The 17,787-nt window shown below is 39.0% G+C and overlaps 1 protein-coding gene across 4 annotated transcripts in view; it reads right to left on the bottom strand.

Moving 5' to 3' along the window:
- LOC105690174 (open rectifier potassium channel protein 1) overlaps positions 1-17,787 on the bottom strand; it is a 37,407-nt gene that overhangs the window by 17,454 nt on the left and 2,166 nt on the right. The window contains exons 1-2 of one of the 4 annotated variants that reach the window (XM_048655646.1): positions 15,809-16,069; positions 12,091-12,940 (exon numbers count right to left, since the gene is read on the bottom strand). In XM_048655646.1, coding sequence (XP_048511603.1) covers positions 12,091-12,232 — 142 coding nt within the window. In that variant the 5' untranslated portion in view covers positions 12,233-12,940; positions 15,809-16,069. Of the gene's footprint in view, positions 1-12,090; positions 12,941-13,024; positions 13,187-15,134; positions 15,156-15,808; positions 16,070-17,787 lie in introns of those variants that run through there. The other 3 variants (XM_048655647.1, XM_048655645.1, XM_048655644.1) reach the window with 3 other exon arrangements.

Here is a 17,787-nt window from a genome sequence, read left to right as displayed (position 1 = left end):
TGGGTTTTTGGGCCAATTTTTTTTTTCTTGCAAATTGATCGTATGAAACTATTCTGAGGTATTTTGACCTCAGGATTTCGATTCTGGAAGAAAAATTGATCCATCTCTGAAATTGACCGAGTGATCGCCAACTTTCAGCTTTTCGGGATCAAGAATAAAAAACTCATTTTATCGTCGATTTTGATGTAATTCGTACCCGGGAATTTTCATCTGAGAGAATTAGAATTGATCGTATGGCACTTTTCTTATGTATTTTGACCTCAGGAACACGAATCCGTCGTCCAAATTGAGCTACGATTCTTTCTCTCCGAGATATCCTCAAATTTGTGCCAAAAAATGCGAAAAAATGGGGATAACTCGGTCAATTTTAGAGATGGATCAATTTGGCTTGCAGATTCGAATTCCTGAGATCGAAATACATAGGAATAGCATGCGAAACCCATGAAAAAAGAATGTTTATTTTTGACCCAAAAATCGATAAATTTGCACGGGTTCGAATCCCGTTGGGTTTTTGGGCCAATTTTTTTTTTTCTTGCGAATTGATCGTATGGAACTATTCTGAGGTATTTTGACCTCAGGATTTCGATTCTGGAAGAAAAATTGATCCATCTCTGAAATTGACCGAGTGATCGCCAACTTTCAGCTTTTCGGGATCAAGAATAAAAAACTCATTTTATCGTCGATTTTGATGTAATTCGTACCCGGGAATTTGCATCTGAGAGAATTAGAATTGATCGTATGGCACTTTTCTTATGTATTTTGACCTCAGGAACACGAATCCGTCGTCCAAAATGAGCTACGATTTTTTCCCTCCGAGATATCCTCAAATTTGTGCCAAAAAATGCGAAAAAATGGGAATAACTCGGTCAATTTTAGAGATGGATCAATTTGGCTTGCAGATTCGAATTCCTGAGATCGAAATACATAGGAATAGCATGCGAAACCCATGAAAAAAGAATGTTTTTTTTTTACCCGAAAATCGATAAATTTGCACGGGTTCGAATCCCGTTGGGTTTTTGGGCCAATTTTTTTTTTTCTTGCAAATTGATCGTATGAAACTATTCTGAGGTATTTTGACCTCAGGATTTCGATTCTGGAAGAAAAATTGATCCATCTCTGAAATTGACCGAGTGATCGCCAACTTTCAGCTTTTCGGGATCAAGAATAAAAAACTCATTTTATCGTCGATTTTGATGTAATTCGTACCCGGGAATTTGCATCTGAGAGAATTAGAATTGATCGTATGGCACTTTTCTTATGTATTTTGACCTCAGGAACACGAATCCGTCGTCCAAATTGAGCTACGATTCTTTCTCTCCGAGATATCCTCAAATTTGTGCCAAAAAATGCGAAAAAATGGGGATAACTCGGTCAATTTTAGAGATGGATCAATTTGGCTTGCAGATTCGAATTCCTGAGATCGAAATACATAGGAATAGCATGCGAAACCCATGAAAAAAGAATGTTTATTTTTGACCCAAAAATCGATAAATTTGCACGGGTTCGAATCCCGTTGGGTTTTTGGGCCAATTTTTTTTTTTCTTGCGAATTGATCGTATGGAACTATTCTGAAGTATTTTGACCTCAGGATTTCGATTCTGGAAGAAAAATTGATCCATCTCTGAAATTGACCGAGTGATCGCCAACTTTCAGCTTTTCGGGATCAAGAATAAAAAACTCATTTTATCGTCGATTTTGATGTAATTCGTACCCGGGAATTTTCATCTGAGAGAATTAGAATTGATCGTATGGCTTTTTTCTTATGTATTTTGACCTCAGGAACACGAATCCGTCGTCCAAATTGAGCTACGATTCTTTCTCTCCGAGATATCCTCAAATTTGTGCCAAAAAATGCGAAAAAATGGGGATAACTCGGTCAATTTCAGAGATGGATCAATTTAGCTTGCAGATTCGAATTCCTGAGATCGAAATACATAGGAATAGCAAGCGAAACCCATGAAAAAAGAATGTTTATTTTTGACCCAAAAATCGATAAATTTGCACGGGTTCGAATCCCGTTGGGTTTTTGGGCCAATTTTTTTTTTTCTTGCAAATTGATCGTATGAAACTATTCTGAGGTATTTTGACCTCAGGATTTCGATTCTGGAAGAAAAATTGATCCATCTCTGAAATTGACCGAGTGATCGCCAACTTTCAGCTTTTCGGGATCAAGAATAAAAAACTCATTTTATCGTCGATTTTGATGTAATTCGTACCCGGGAATTTGCATCTGAGAGAATTAGAATTGATCGTATGGCACTTTTATTATGTATTTTGACCTCAGGAACACGAATCCGTCGTCCAAATTGAGCTACGATTCTTTCTCTCCGAGATATCCTCAAATTTGTGCCAAAAAATGCGAAAAAATGGGGATAACTCGGTCAATCTTAGAGGTGGATCAATTTGGCTTGCAGATTCGAATTCCTGAGATCGAAATACATAGGAATAGCATGCGAAACCCATGAAAAACGAATGTTTATTTTTGACCCGAAAATCGATAAATTTGCACGGGTTCAAATCCCGTTGGGTTTTTGGGCCAATTTTTTTTTTTTCTTGCGAATCGATCGTATGGAACTATTCTGAAGTATTTTGACCTCAGGATTTCGATTCTGGAAGAAAAATTGATCCATCTCTGAAATTGACCGAGTGATCGCCAACTTTCAGCTTTTCGGGATCAAGAATAAAAAACTCATTTTATCGTCGATTTTGATGTAATTCGTACCCGGGAATTTTCATCTGAGAGAATTAGAATTGATCGTATGGCACTTTTCTTATGTATTTTGACCTCAGGAACACGAATCCGTCGTCCAAATTGAGCTACGATTCTTTCTCTCCGAGATATCCTCAAATTTGTGCCAAAAAATGCGAAAAAATGGGGATAACTCGGTCAATTTCAGAGATGGATCAATTTGGCTTGCAGATTCGAATTCCTGAGATCGAAATACATAGGAATAGCAAGCGAAACCCATGAAAAAAGAATGTTTATTTTTGACCCAAAAATCGATAAATTTGCACGGGTTCGAATCCCGTTGGGTTTTTGGGCCAATTTTTTTTTTTCTTGCAAATTGATCGTATGAAACTATTCTGAGGTATTTTGACCTCAGGATTTCGATTCTGGAAGAAAAATTGATCCATCTCTGAAATTGACCGAGTGATCGCCAACTTTCAGCTTTTCGGGATCAAGAATAAAAAACTCATTTTATCGTCGATTTTGATGTAATTCGTACCCGGGAATTTTCATCTGAGAGAATTAGAATTGATCGTATGGCACTTTTCTCATGTATTTTGACCTCAGGAACACGAATCCGTCGTCCAAATTGAGCTACGATTCTTTCTCTCCGAGATATCCTCAAATTTGTCCCAAAAAATGCGAAAAAATGGGGATAACTCGGTCAATTTAAGAGATGGATCAATTTGGCTTGCAGATTCGAATTCCTGAGATCGAAATACATAGGAATAGCAAGCGAAACCCATGAAAAAAGAATGTTTATTTTTGACCCAAAAATCGATAAATTTGCACGGGTTCGAATCCCGTTGGGTTTTTGGGCCAATTTTTTTTTTTCTTGCAAATTGATCGTATGAAACTATTCTGAGGTATTTTGACCTCAGGATTTCGATTCTGGAAGAAAAATTGATTCATCTCTGAAATTGACCGAGTGATCGCCAACTTTCAGCTTTTCGGGATCAAGAATAAAAAACTCATTTTATCGTCGATTTTGATGTAATTCGTACCCGGGAATTTTCATCTGAGAGAATTAGAATTGATCGTATGGCACTTTTCTCATGTATTTTGACCTCAGGAACACGAATCCGTCGTCCAAATTGAGCTACGATTCTTTCTCTCCGAGATATCCTCAAATTTGTCCCAAAAAATGCGAAAAAATGGGGATAACTCGGTCAATTTAAGAGATGGATCAATTTGGCTTGCAGATTCGAATTCCTGAGATCGAAATACATAGGAATAGCAAGCGAAACCCATGAAAAAAGAATGTTTATTTTTGACCCAAAAATCGATAAATTTGCACGGGTTCGAATCCCGTTGGGTTTTTGGGCCAATTTTTTTTTTTCTTGCAAATTGATCGTATGAAACTATTCTGAGGTATTTTGACCTCAGGATTTCGATTCTGGAAGAAAAATTGATCCATCTCTGAAATTGACCGAGTGATCGCCAACTTTCAGCTTTTCGGGATCAAGAATAAAAAACTCATTTTATCGTCGATTTTGATGTAATTCGTACCCGGGAATTTTCATCTGAGAGAATTAGAATTGATCGTATGGCACTTTTCTTATGTATTTTGACCTCAGGAACACGAATCCGTCGTCCAAATTGAGCTACGATTCTTTCTCTCCGAGATATCCTCAAATTTGTGCCAAAAAATGCGAAAAAATGGGGATAACTCGGTCAATTTCAGAGATGGATCAATTTAGCTTGCAGATTCGAATTCCTGAGATCGAAATACATAGGAATAGCAAGCGAAACCCATGAAAAAAGAATGTTTATTTTTGACCCAAAAATCGATAAATTTGCACGGGTTCGAATCCCGTTGGGTTTTTGGGCCAATTTTTTTTTTTCTTGCAAATTGATCGTATGAAACTATTCTGAGGTATTTTGACCTCAGGATTTCGATTCTGGAAGAAAAATTGATCCATCTCTGAAATTGACCGAGTGATCGCCAACTTTCAGCTTTTCGGGATCAAGAATAAAAAACTCATTTTATCGTCGATTTTGATGTAATTCGTACCCGGGAATTTTCATCTGAGAGAATTAGAATTGATCGTATGGCACTTTTCTCATGTATTTTGACCTCAGGAACACGAATCCGTCGTCCAAATTGAGCTACGATTCTTTCTCTCCGAGATATCCTCAAATTTGTCCCAAAAAATGCGAAAAAATGGGGATAACTCGGTCAATTTAAGAGATGGATCAATTTGGCTTGCAGATTCGAATTCCTGAGATCGAAATACATAGGAATAGCAAGCGAAACCCATGAAAAAAGAATGTTTATTTTTGACCCAAAAATCGATAAATTTGCACGGGTTCGAATCCCGTTGGGTTTTTGGGCCAATTTTTTTTTTTCTTGCAAATTGATCGTATGAAACTATTCTGAGGTATTTTGACCTCAGGATTTCGATTCTGGAAGAAAAATTGATTCATCTCTGAAATTGACCGAGTGATCGCCAACTTTCAGCTTTTCGGGATCAAGAATGAAAAACTCATTTTATCGTCGATTTTGATGTAATTCGTACCCGGGAATTTTCATCTGAGAGAATTAGAATTGATCGTATGGCACTTTTCTCATGTATTTTGACCTCAGGAACACGAATCCGTCGTCCAAATTGAGCTACGATTCTTTCTCTCCGAGATATCCTCAAATTTGTCCCAAAAAATGCGAAAAAATGGGGATAACTCGGTCAATTTAAGAGATGGATCAATTTGGCTTGCAGATTCGAATTCCTGAGATCGAAATACATAGGAATAGCAAGCGAAACCCATGAAAAAAGAATGTCTATTTTTGACCCAAAAATCGATAAATTTGCACGGGTTCGAATCCCGTTGGGTTTTTGGGCCAATTTTTTTTTTTCTTGCAAATTGATCGTATGAAACTATTCTGAGGTATTTTGACCTCAGGATTTCGATTCTGGAAGAAAAATTGATCCATCTCTGAAATTGACCGAGTGATCGCCAACTTTCAGCTTTTCGGGATCAAGAATAAAAAACTCATTTTATCGTCGATTTTGATGTAATTCGTACCCGGGAATTCTCATCTGAGAAAATTAGAATTGATCGTATGGCACTTTTCTCATGTATTTTGACCTCAGGAACACGAATCCGTCGTCCAAATTGAGCTACGATTCTTTCTCTCCGAGATATCCTCAAATTTGTGCCAAAAAATGCGAAAAAATGGGGATAACTCGGTCAATTTTAGAGATGGATCAATTTGGCTTGCAGATTCGAATTTCTGAGATTGAAATACATAGGAATAGCAAGCGAAACCCATGAAAAAAGAATGTTTATTTTTGACCCAAAAATCGTTAAATTTGCACGGGTTCAAATCCCGTTGGGTTTTTGGGCCAATTTTTTTTTTTCTTGCGAATTGATCGTATGGAACTATTCTGAAGTATTTTGACCTCAGGATCTCGATTCTGGAAGAAAAATTGATCCATCTCTGGAATTGACCGAGTGATCGCCAACTTTCAGCTTTTCGGGATCAAGAATAAAAAACTCATTTTATCGGCGATTTTGATGTAATTCGTACCCAGGAATTTGAATTTGAGAGAATTAGAATTGATCGTATGGCACTTTTCTTATGTATTTTGACCTCAGGAACACGAATCCATTGTCCAAATTGAGTAATTGCAACTCCGCGCTGGAGATGCATTTACTTCATCCGCTCCAATTATACTTCTTTCTGACAGCTTTCACGGCTCGCAATTAGTCGGTAAACCAACGCTAATCATCAGTTGTCCCACGGTTTCCATCGGGAGATTCTCATATACCGGGTGTCCCATTGTTTACAGCGCAGTGTGTCTGGTTGCCTGGCGTCGAGCGCCATATTCACGCTAGATCGGTAGGTCAAACCACCAGACATACCGCGGTGTAAACACTGGGGCATGATGCAATAACATCGTGCGAATCGTAAGCCCAATGATTCAGACGGCCAAGTTTAATCTTCTTATTTTTTAATCCCTCGTGCTGGCGTCAATGTCAATTCCATGAAATAGACTGTAGACCGGGAATCGAAGACCATGATCATTGTCAGAATAACACCATGATCGATTACTTCCGTACCGAAGATATATAGATGAACCAATGACGGTTTTCAAGATAAGAACGAAATTATAAGATTAACGTCCAAACATACGCTTTTTGCTTGATAATCGTCAAAACATTATCGAAGAACAATCGACTTCGGTAAAATTGAAATTGCTACGTGCCGATCGTCAATGAATATAACTGTCCGTGTACAACGCGTGAATATGTGTACATATTTGTTATACGTACAATACGATGATTTGGTTAACTTCAATATCACCATGGATAAAAAAAAGAAAGACAAAGTTGATGCTACTGGAATTTATCATTTTTTCAGGGATGTTTCAACCTTTCGAAATCCAACCTCGGATTCGCAGTAAGCTTCTCCAAGAACTTGTCGGTAGCAATTCTTCACCGAGATTCGTAAAAGATTTGTTTTCTTCTCAAAAATCAGAATTCAGAAATAACTCGAACTGAAGCGAATCGGCCCTTCCAATCAGAATTCGAAGTGGTAGAAAACTGAATCGGACTGAAACCGGAAACTTCAAAATCTCTTAAATCTTCCTCGTTAAGAATTTTGATCATATCTATCAAAAAAAAGAACAAAATTTTGCTTTACATATCAAATAGAAAGTTTGAAAAAAACGCGGCGGTACAAAGAGCGTTCACAGTACGTACGTTCACATCGTGAGTGAAATGACGTTCGCTCGAAAATCGTTATCTTTCGCCCGGACGATCGATTTGAGAAAAAGATCGTATGTACAGAACGCGATTCGGTAGCATATCGTATCTGTCTAGGGTATCGTACGCGATGTCGCAATGGCGTGTGGAGCGATATAAACCGAAAAATTCGTCGCTAGTCATCATTATTAAATGCGACGAAGTTCTCTGCAATCTTGCGGACGTATCAGAGATACTACGCTAAGGTGTACCAACCCGTACAGTCCCGCGATACAATTGAGCAAATGGACAATATAACTGGTAAATATCACCTGATAAGATAATAGGAAGTAATTGGCGTATATACCGCAGATAGCCCCATTAAAATTAGCCGAAGTATTCTTCAGAGATTAAGAGACGAGACAATTGATTACCGGCCTTAGAATCCACCCATGTTCGGTCCACCGTCGTCGAAGGACGATTTTCGCGAGGAAAACAAAAACAAATCGCAGCAAAGTCGAATGCAATTTGGTAGTGGTGTGAGAGAAACGCGTCTTCGTACGATAAGTGGAATGAAGTGGGGGATTGTTTTATCCAGGATCCCGATGAACGCGATCGAAACTGTATCGTGACGAAATCCCTGTTCTATTGAATATCGATGTAATGAGATGTGGCGAAATCGTCGGTGGTAGCCGGTATGTTAGGATAAGGTGATTATCGAGAGGTAATCAGAGATAATTGCAAGCAATTATAAGCTCACTATCGCCGTCGTTTCGATTACCGCATAGATTGATTAACCGTGTCAACAGATACCCAAGATTTGTGACAACCGATTACTTGGAGATCGAAATAAAAAAAACAACAACAACAACAAAAAAAAAAAGAGAAAACAGAAAAGAAACCATCGCCACGGCCGTAGGTATGACCACGCAATACACGTATAACGCACATGGAGAAGTTACATCTCAATCCCAGCGCGGAATCGTTTAACCAGATTTTCTAGCGTTGCACGTCGAGTAGGTACAACGAGTCGGACTCCTTGGAATATTTTCAATGGAGTGTCAATCATGCTTAAAAATGAAATAAATTAATGATACGCAATACTGCATATCACTACATCGAGTTCAATTGTAGGGTATAATATCGCGGTACGATTAATTACTATCTGCTAATTAAATCTTAAGTCATACAAGTCCACTATCGCTGATAAATTGTAATTATGCGATCAACTAAAAACAATTCTCATCATTCGACGTACGCGTCTAATCAGCAGCTACCTCACAAAGCATGGTTTTCAGAAAACAATCTTGATTTTTCGAATTTCGTAAGAAACGCAGACGGAATGTATTAAAAAAAATATGTACCCACATGAATAACTCACACATCGCAAACCAGCCGAAGCGATACAGCGGAGGGTTTCGTATCGTATCGATAATTGTAAGCAAATCGATCGATCTTGCACAATGTTGCAAGCTGCGGAAATTTGTTCTCGATTGCGAAACGACTTCGCGTATGAGAGAAGAAAAAAAAAAGAAATGCATAAAAAATCGCCCGCACACCGCGGGGGATCCTTACATTATTATCGTTCCTTTGCACCTTCGGACGAAGGCGCATATGAAAGTTTTAATATTCAGCAACCCGCCACAAAGCATCGAGATATAGGCGGTGGTGGTACGTATATTCAAATGAAATCGTGACGACACGTTTTTCATCGAAGACAATGATGCAATGGCGTAAACTTTTCTGAATCTACTTTCCATCGACGAAACATGAAACTTCCCGATTTTTTCCTCCCCTTAATTTGCGTGGCGTTTCTCGGATCCTTCGCAGTTCGCGCCTTTGCCTTGCAGATCACACGAGTCCTAGACCCACATAACGCGCGGCTGGATTTTCAATTGCGTAGGAACTTCATTGAATCGCTCGATATATCGTGCGCGTATTGTATTTGTGATTTGTTGATTGACGTGTGTCATCGATTATTTATACTCTCCAATTGCATAATCGAGTACAACGCGACGATTCGTAGATGACTGCAGGGAGAAGGATAAAGAAAGGGAGAAAGAATACGAGAAAACGTGATGACGCGGAATCGGTGACTTGTGTAAACGACTGCAGTTCGTTCGACGAACGATAATATTCCGCCGTTCAAATTTATGCTTATCGATTGGATGGCGGACTCCAATCTCGTATGTCGTCACGCGCTGCACCGCGTTTTGAAAATTGGTCGTTCTTTTATTTTTATCTTTTTGGAATCTTGACCATCGGCCGACGACATCTCGAAAACTACCATGTGGAATCGCAAATAAAAGGGTTGTTATCGAAAAACAATTAAAGTTAAGTTTAACTCGTCACAGAAATTATTCTGTTTTCTTTTACATCGAAATTTTTCATTCCCGATTCTTTCTAATCTCAGAAATAAGGCATTGGCCGGTCAGCTATAGGTTTTACTCGCGATGTCTATATATTTGAACTAAAGAACTTGAGCCCATAATGGAGCCCTTGTACTTGAGTCAAAAATTTTTTTTCTAATGTTTTTCGCCTTCTCCTTCTTTTGAAAAAAAAGATTTTTCGAACATTACGTACGAATTTGCAGTCAACTCATCACATCCTTATTTGAATTCCCAATTGCCTGTCCACATGCGTTTTTTCATCTTTTCGTCAACCCTCCTCATGAAACTGCACGGTGTTCAAGCGAACGAGTCAAAAACGCATGTTAAAAGAAAGTTTCATCTATTTTCGAATATTTGTCCGTGGCTTCCATACTTTGCCCGAATGGGGGTGCGTTTCTTTCGAGAAAAGATACATGAAAATTGTTTTTTTTTTTTTTTCAAAAAAGGAGGGGGTGAAAACAATCCAAAAACATATTTTCATAAAAGATACGAGGTAGACATAGTTTCGTTTTGATCGCCACGATTTCGGTGTGACAATGTCAGGCATGTGCAGATATGACTACTACGTGACCGTGGGGCATTGACCAGACGATGACACAGATGAGGTCGTTTTCCAAACACCGCGGGGATCGCTGCGATCGTACGCGCGACTTCACTTCGTCGTAATATGCATATTACGAGGAAGACAATGAATGAAGAAAAAAATAGGATATCTGATCGCAATTCTAAAGTCGAAAGTTGAATCCCACCGTGCGTGCGATATATTTGTTATGCGGCACGCGTCTTTATGATTCTGCATAAGACCTCCACCGCACATGTAACGCGCAAACTTACAATTAATCTGATAGAATTATACCTTTTCCTTTGACGCTGCGATACCATCTTGATTTTATCAGGAATTTACATTTTTATAACCCGCGCGTGATACAAAAAGTCATCCAAATCCTTTCGCGTATCGTATCAAACGATTAAAGGACTATTGTATGTGCGATGCAGATTGAATTAAACATTTCAAACTGAAAAATGACCTGATTACAAAAATGGCCTCGCTCTATATGTGGGCGAAAAAGTACTTTTTTATTTTTTTTAATACGACGAGCTGCGAAAACTCGCTTTTTTGACAATACAAAATGTATACAGGTATATCAACGATTTCACGGGTCAGAGTGTGTCTCGTAGAAACGGCGATAGAAATTCGACATTTTTTCATCACGTGTATTATGATAATGAAAACTTCCGGTCAACCGCGTGACCGTTGACGGAAAGTGTTCGGTATACATCCTAAAGTTTGGGTTAATTGGGTTAATGCAAGTCGGTAGTACGGAGAGGCAATAAAATTAGCGAACGGGACGGTTCAAACTGTTAGGAAGTTACCATTGATAGTTAACAGTTAGCTAATAACCTCGTGTACCTATACACGTCCGTGTATACGTAACATTCCGTTCTAATCATTTATTTAAAAGAACGATTGGCGAGACGATTAAACGAATCATTTCACGGCCGCCGTCGCAACGCATTATTGTAATCGTTTCGGTTTAAACATTATGCATGTGTACGTAGCCATCCGTCTCTCTGGTCGGGAAATAATCAAAAATAAATCGTCGTCAACTTCGATCGCAGGTGGTGCCGAAAAAAATTTGTCATATCAACGAGGGTCGAAAATACATCCGCGTAGCGTTGCGCGATTTTTTACGTTTTTGTTACACGATTTGCGATTATGGAACAACCGATGATCGATCGCAAAGAAAATAAACGAAAATCGCTAAAGCTTGCAACGAAATAATCTAAATTTGCAATTATTTGAGGGGGAAAAATAATCCAGTGGCCAAAGAAAAGACGAGTGAGCTTCGAAGCGAATCATTGGATTTTCAAGTTGAGCCACTCCTTCGTTATTACGTATTAATTCTATACCTTTACGAGGCGTCGTAGTTCCGTCCGGAAATTAAGGGGATCACAATCGAACGTATTTAACCATTGAGCATTAAAAGGTAACGAAGGTCAAATTTTGAAAACGTCAAATGCGTCGATCGACGTCGAATCAGGCGCAGATGTCGAATTACCGTTCGCGGGAAACAGAATTTTTCATCGTCGAATTTCGATTCATCTTCAATTGTACGACGTACCCCGATTTGAAATAATTTATCACATCGCGTCTTGCCGAAAACTTGCGAATATCGTTGAAAACGTAATTGCATGTCGTGTCGTGTGAAATCATATATACATATACAAGAAAGTTGGAGATCCAGAGCGGTGATTCTTATTAAAAAAAATGAATATTTCACTCACCGTTTATTTCAATGCGGTTGATTCTGGCCTCCCTTACTTTTTCTACCTCCAGTTCGCTCTCTATGTGATGAAATATCGAAGCGCCAAGTAGCAAGTAAGTGAGGAACAACATCAGCAAGACTAGCCATTGTCGTTTAGACATGATCACCCGTATAATTCACGATCGGTGCACCACTTCAAAAAAGTTCAAGGACGTTCCCTTTTTTCGAATCACCAACCATTTTACCACGATATCCACCTCTGATCGCAGTTTCTTAGAAATCGAATAAACGGCTCAACGACAACTTGCGATATATTAAATCGTTACACGTTAAACAATTGTTTTGGGGATGGTTTGAACGAGCTATCGTCACGAGACCATTTTTATTTCGTTTTTTTCTTCGTTTTTTACTCGACTCCCACGCGTCGCGCGAACACCTTATAAGTCCTGCCGACGACTCCCCTTCGATAAGTTTTATTTTATTTCGTAATTTTTTATTTTCTCAGCGTTTTTTTTGTCGTTCTTTTTTTCAAACACACATACGTTACCGAGCATATTATCTGCTGGGGTTTCTCCCTTCAAGTAATCGACGATCGATATATCGATCGTATAATACGTGCGTCTACACATATATCAACGATATCGTGTATCTCACAATCAGAGCGATTCCGAACCGTCTTTATCTCCGCATTGCAGATCGTCGTCCAGATTCGTAGTAATGCCAGGCGAATTACAAATCGTCGCTCCTCGTTCGCCGAGAATCCTCCACATCGGTAATCCGTCGACTCTCTCTTTCAATTTTCACGGGGTTCACGAGTCAAACGAATACCAATACACGTACGTACGTACAACCAACCCTCGATGAAATTTCTGCAAATGAAAAAACGAACAGATATGTAATTCCAGTGGAGAAGTAGTTCGATGAACCGTTACGTGTATGTATGCGACATTTACGATTAAATGTCATTTCTTCGGTAAAGATTCATGGAACATCGTGTGTTCGGTAGTCGGAGAAACTCGGCGAGGTACGGTTCAAAATACGAGTAGGACGATCGTCGGAGATTCGGACATTTTTCTCATCTAGTTTCCCGACGCCGACTGCAGTCGAAGAAATTTTGACGACTATTTCTGCCGAAGATTATATACGAGTGATTATGTGTATTATATAGCTCGAGGGCAGGTGGTGCACAGGTGATCCTTGAGATATTTTATCTCTCTTGACGTAAATCGTCTTTGTAAACATTATATATATATACACCCCGCGTTATATCTCCTTGCGAGTACAAAGTCACCCGTCTTAACTCTACGCGGGGGTTCACATCGAAGGGGATGTGGAACGCGAGTGCGCCATGGGTACGTAAGCGCCCGAGGGAGTCCTATTTAAGTAAAAAATTATTGCGTGCGAACATAAATTGGGTGAAAAATCAAACGCACGACGTACGCATGTATCGCGTAAGCGCGTATCGTAGGCAAAGCGACACTTGTACGGCGAATACAAGCGGATTGCTTCGGTGTGGTTGAAAACTGACAATAAGTAGATTGCCGGCGTCCGCTGTTTCAGCGGCATCGTCAACGCAGCCTCTCATACCATTCGCGTGCAGCCAACGCTCGGTCATAATTTTGGGGCGACCTTTTACTAGCTGTATTTTAAATTAACATAATTGGCCATACCCTCGCCTCGCTTTTCACATAGCACAATTATTTATTACTACGATATCACCGCAAGTGAAGGATTAACCGCCACGTCGAACATCGACCGTTTAAAACAAGTTGCATTACTCTTATACACGGGGTATTGTTATATTTGTCGAATTGAAGAGTATTGCCGCAATTCTTTCGTTTACCTATCTACCGACTATTTTATTTATCCGTCATTGTTAGTGTTATTGTTTCTCAGGCGAGGAATCATATTTCCCGTGTGCACGAACACTCCCAAAATTGAACGACCTGTATTTTCAATTTGATCGCTCGTAATCGTGCTCGTAAAAAAATTCGAGGTACGCACGTGGAATTAAAAAATGAAATAAAAGTAATAGCGATACAATTGAATTTACAACGCGTATCATAAATATTGTGACGTGCTTTGGAAAGATCAAAAAAAAAAAAATCCGACAACGCGTCAATTAGCTATACTATCAGCACAAACCCAGATGTCTACCTATATGTATACCACGTTACATGCGGCTTCAATTACATGTCTCTTTACCACACCGCAAAAAATTGTGAAAATTTGTTTATTCTCAATGAATCGATTACAAACGATCGACGAAAATTGTGGATTTTTATAGCTGTAACGAGGGAGCGATTATATTCTTCGGATAATCGATCTCAAAAGAGATTTTTTTTCTGTCATCAGCTGCTCAATTCTCGAAGAAATAACAATATCACAAACCATTCTCCCGAAGCGTGATCTAGACCATTATAGATTTTTTTTGTTTTTTAATTTCGGAAGTGAAAATCCCAAGGCTCGGTATATTACAGATGCGATATATCCTATGAAATAAACGTGCGGTTTGAAATGCGGTTGCAACTAAATCGCCTGATTTAATAAGGTGGGACGGAACAGACGTCAGTGTGCTGCCTGTGACTCCCGATATCACGAATGCGATTCATCCGAGGAAATAAACGTGCGGTTTGAAATGCAGTTAAAACAAATCGTCTGATTCAATAAGGTGGGATAGAACAAGACGTCAGAGTGCATCGTGTGAATTCCCGGTTCCTGTCGGTATGTCTCAACTGGTTTTTCCCTCGTCGGAAATCGAACATTTACATTTCAGAGCTATCGAGTTGAAACCCACAGGTGAGAAATAGAAATTCGGCTGTGCACAAAATTTATCGCGCTCGTTTTGCGCTGCTTCGTGCCGCAAAGCACAAGTTTTGTGCCCCCGTTACGAGAGAGAGAGACATTCGTCAAAATTTCACCCACTGTAAAGCATAGGACTTGATTTCCACGCCGATGGTTCAATTTTGGCGAATATCTCTCTCTCGCGTAACGAGGGCACAAAACTTGTGCTTATTGTTAGCGGCACGAAGCAGCGCAAAACGAGCACAAAGTTTTACGCACTATCTGATTCAATTTTTTCGGCGATGGGTTCCGGCTTAACGTTGAATTGGAACCGGCTTCGCGTTTGTCCATAAAACACACCGCGGCAGCTTCTCGTAGTTTTCCTCGCGCGGACTCATCCTCAGACTGACAATGAGGATGCAATTTATAAAACAGCCGCGTCTCCCCGTGTTTCTGGATAATATCATTTACAAGTATTACACCAAGTACGTTTGTGCTGCGCGAATAGATATACATCGATTGCAACTAATATAATTAATCCTGTCCGACAGCTGTCGCACGATCGTTTCGATTTTTTTTTAACACGGCTATAGAACGTCGCGATGAATTTATCACGTTCCACCCTTTGTCGCCATATTCTTACGATCCACATTTTGTTTATTTATTTCGTTTTTTTTTTCATCTCCCACGATGACCCTGCACGGGTATTTGAACAAGCGAAGCGAAACGTTAACGGTGTTTATCGTAATTGTGCGATCTGCACTTGTTTGCGCGAATTCACCTGGTTCTTGTTTACATCCGGAAGTAGGTTTGTGTACGTACGTTGTTTGAAAACGGTAGAAAATTGTTGTCGCAGCTTTCGTAGACGAGTCCTTGAATATCGGATGCATGTGTAACTATAATAAACGATTTTCGACGTTTGTCTGCATATTTGAGAAGAATAAAAAAAATACCTATTCGTCGGCGATCCGTGGAAGGTCAAAACTTGGACGACGCACGGTAGGAACTGTGCCGATGCGAAAGAGAGCGAATAACTTATGACAAGTGTCGAATCTGTTTCTCATCGAGATCGTTCAGATATTCGATTTCCCGGAGGATCAGAGACGAGCGAGGATCACTGTGGGCGACTTTGTTCACTTTTTGCCCCTGTAGGAACAAACAAATTTTCATCATATTCACGACACAAGATCCCGATGCGATGTGACTGGAGCAGAAATGCAAAGTCTCTGTCGGTTCGGAAGACACTGAAAAAGGAGTCCCTCGTAGTATTTGGTTAAACGTTTTTAGTTATAATAATTGTAGAAAATCTTTTGAAATGAAGATCGGTTAACCGCGTGCTTCTCACAATCATCTCATTCGCTTATTTAACTACATACGTGTGTATAATTACGTTTCATTCGTTCCGTGCATATTTTATGAGAAAAATTGTCGCTGTTTTTCGTTTTTCGTTTTTTAATTTTGTTTTTGTCTTTTTTTTCTTTTGCGGATAATCATTGCACGGTGATTTATGTCTTTGGTTATTAATTTTCAGCTCGGACACGAATTATTCAATTTCATTACGGTACGTCCTGAACACTGGATGAGTTTTTGACAAGAAAAAAAAAAAATCGAACGAATCCGTTGCAATTATAGTTCAAACGACGATCACACATTGAACTTATATGTGAAAATATTCCAGAGTGGACGTGAGGAATGAAGAGAATCAATATTGATTTTTGGTGTCATTTTTTTTTTCATGTTTCGCAGAACTTTGTCTCATTTATTATATAAATAATCTATTTATTATCTCGATTCCAGTTCAAACAATAAGAGGAATCATCGGAAATTCTTCGTTCCAATTTCTACGATAGATAAAAGAAAATCTTGTAAATTTATATTTATGCCACAAGGAGGTAAATGTAAGTACAGCATACGATTTATCGATACGTTGGCTCGTCTGTGATCAATCTTGCGCTCTCCGTCGATCGGAATTTGTGTCAACAATTATGCACCCAGTACACATTGCTTCGCCACAGAGTGTAAGCCGGCTTATGCCTCAATATCGAAGGGAGACTTGCGATCATCGTCATTGTTGAGTAACGAGAGCAATCGCATCATTACTAAATCATTTAAACGCGTGTACATGTATGTACAAATATCGTGATCGTACGATTACTTTGTAAAAAACATAATCCTCTCTTCTTTCCATGTATAACCTCCGGCGTTATAATTTATTCCATTTTCCAAAAAGAGCATAAATAATGGTTAAAAATCTGGGCGAATCGAAATGAAATTTTCAGGTGACCTCAAACCTCGGAGGTCATCTAATATGTTTGACTCAAATATTTCAAGGTATTGTATCACAATTACGTATAATTCTTATTTTTTCGCAACATTTCATCAAGACAACTATTCTCGAACGTTTCAATTTTCTATTCGACGATCTATCCATTGTGAGGAGGTTTTATCACGTGAATGTAAAAGAAGATTGAAAAAAAAAGAAAAATTAAATAACAAAAAAAAACAACAACCTCGTTCCAACTCTTCTCTCCGCACGTTACACATAACTTAAATGAAGAAAGAATTGAAAAGAAGAGAGAAAAAAATAGAATAAGAACTCACAAAAGCTACTTATTGTAATGTGTTAAGATTAAAGATAATTACACTATTTACTGTTTCTGCTGTGTAGACAAATATACAGATATATTTATTGTTTTTTTGAAAGGCTCGTGGTCGTCGTATAACTTGATTTTCATCCAAAGGATAGTCGTTGGGCGACAACAGAGAATCAACATCACCGTGATATCTATGGTGATACATAAGGTATACGTGCTGCGAGGATTCAATCAGCTGCTGCGGTCATCCAATTATCCAAACGCGTTCTCGTGTTATTCCGTAAGTAAATCGTTACGGTTTAAGAAAACTACGTTAAATAAAGATTTCAATGATACAT

The sequence above is a fragment of the Athalia rosae genome, chromosome 5 (assembly GCF_917208135.1).
Source record: "Athalia rosae chromosome 5, iyAthRosa1.1, whole genome shotgun sequence".
Lineage (NCBI taxonomy): Eukaryota > Metazoa > Arthropoda > Insecta > Hymenoptera > Athaliidae > Athalia > Athalia rosae.
Note: the sequence above shows the minus strand (reverse complement) of the source record. Positions and strands in the feature narration are given on the sequence as shown.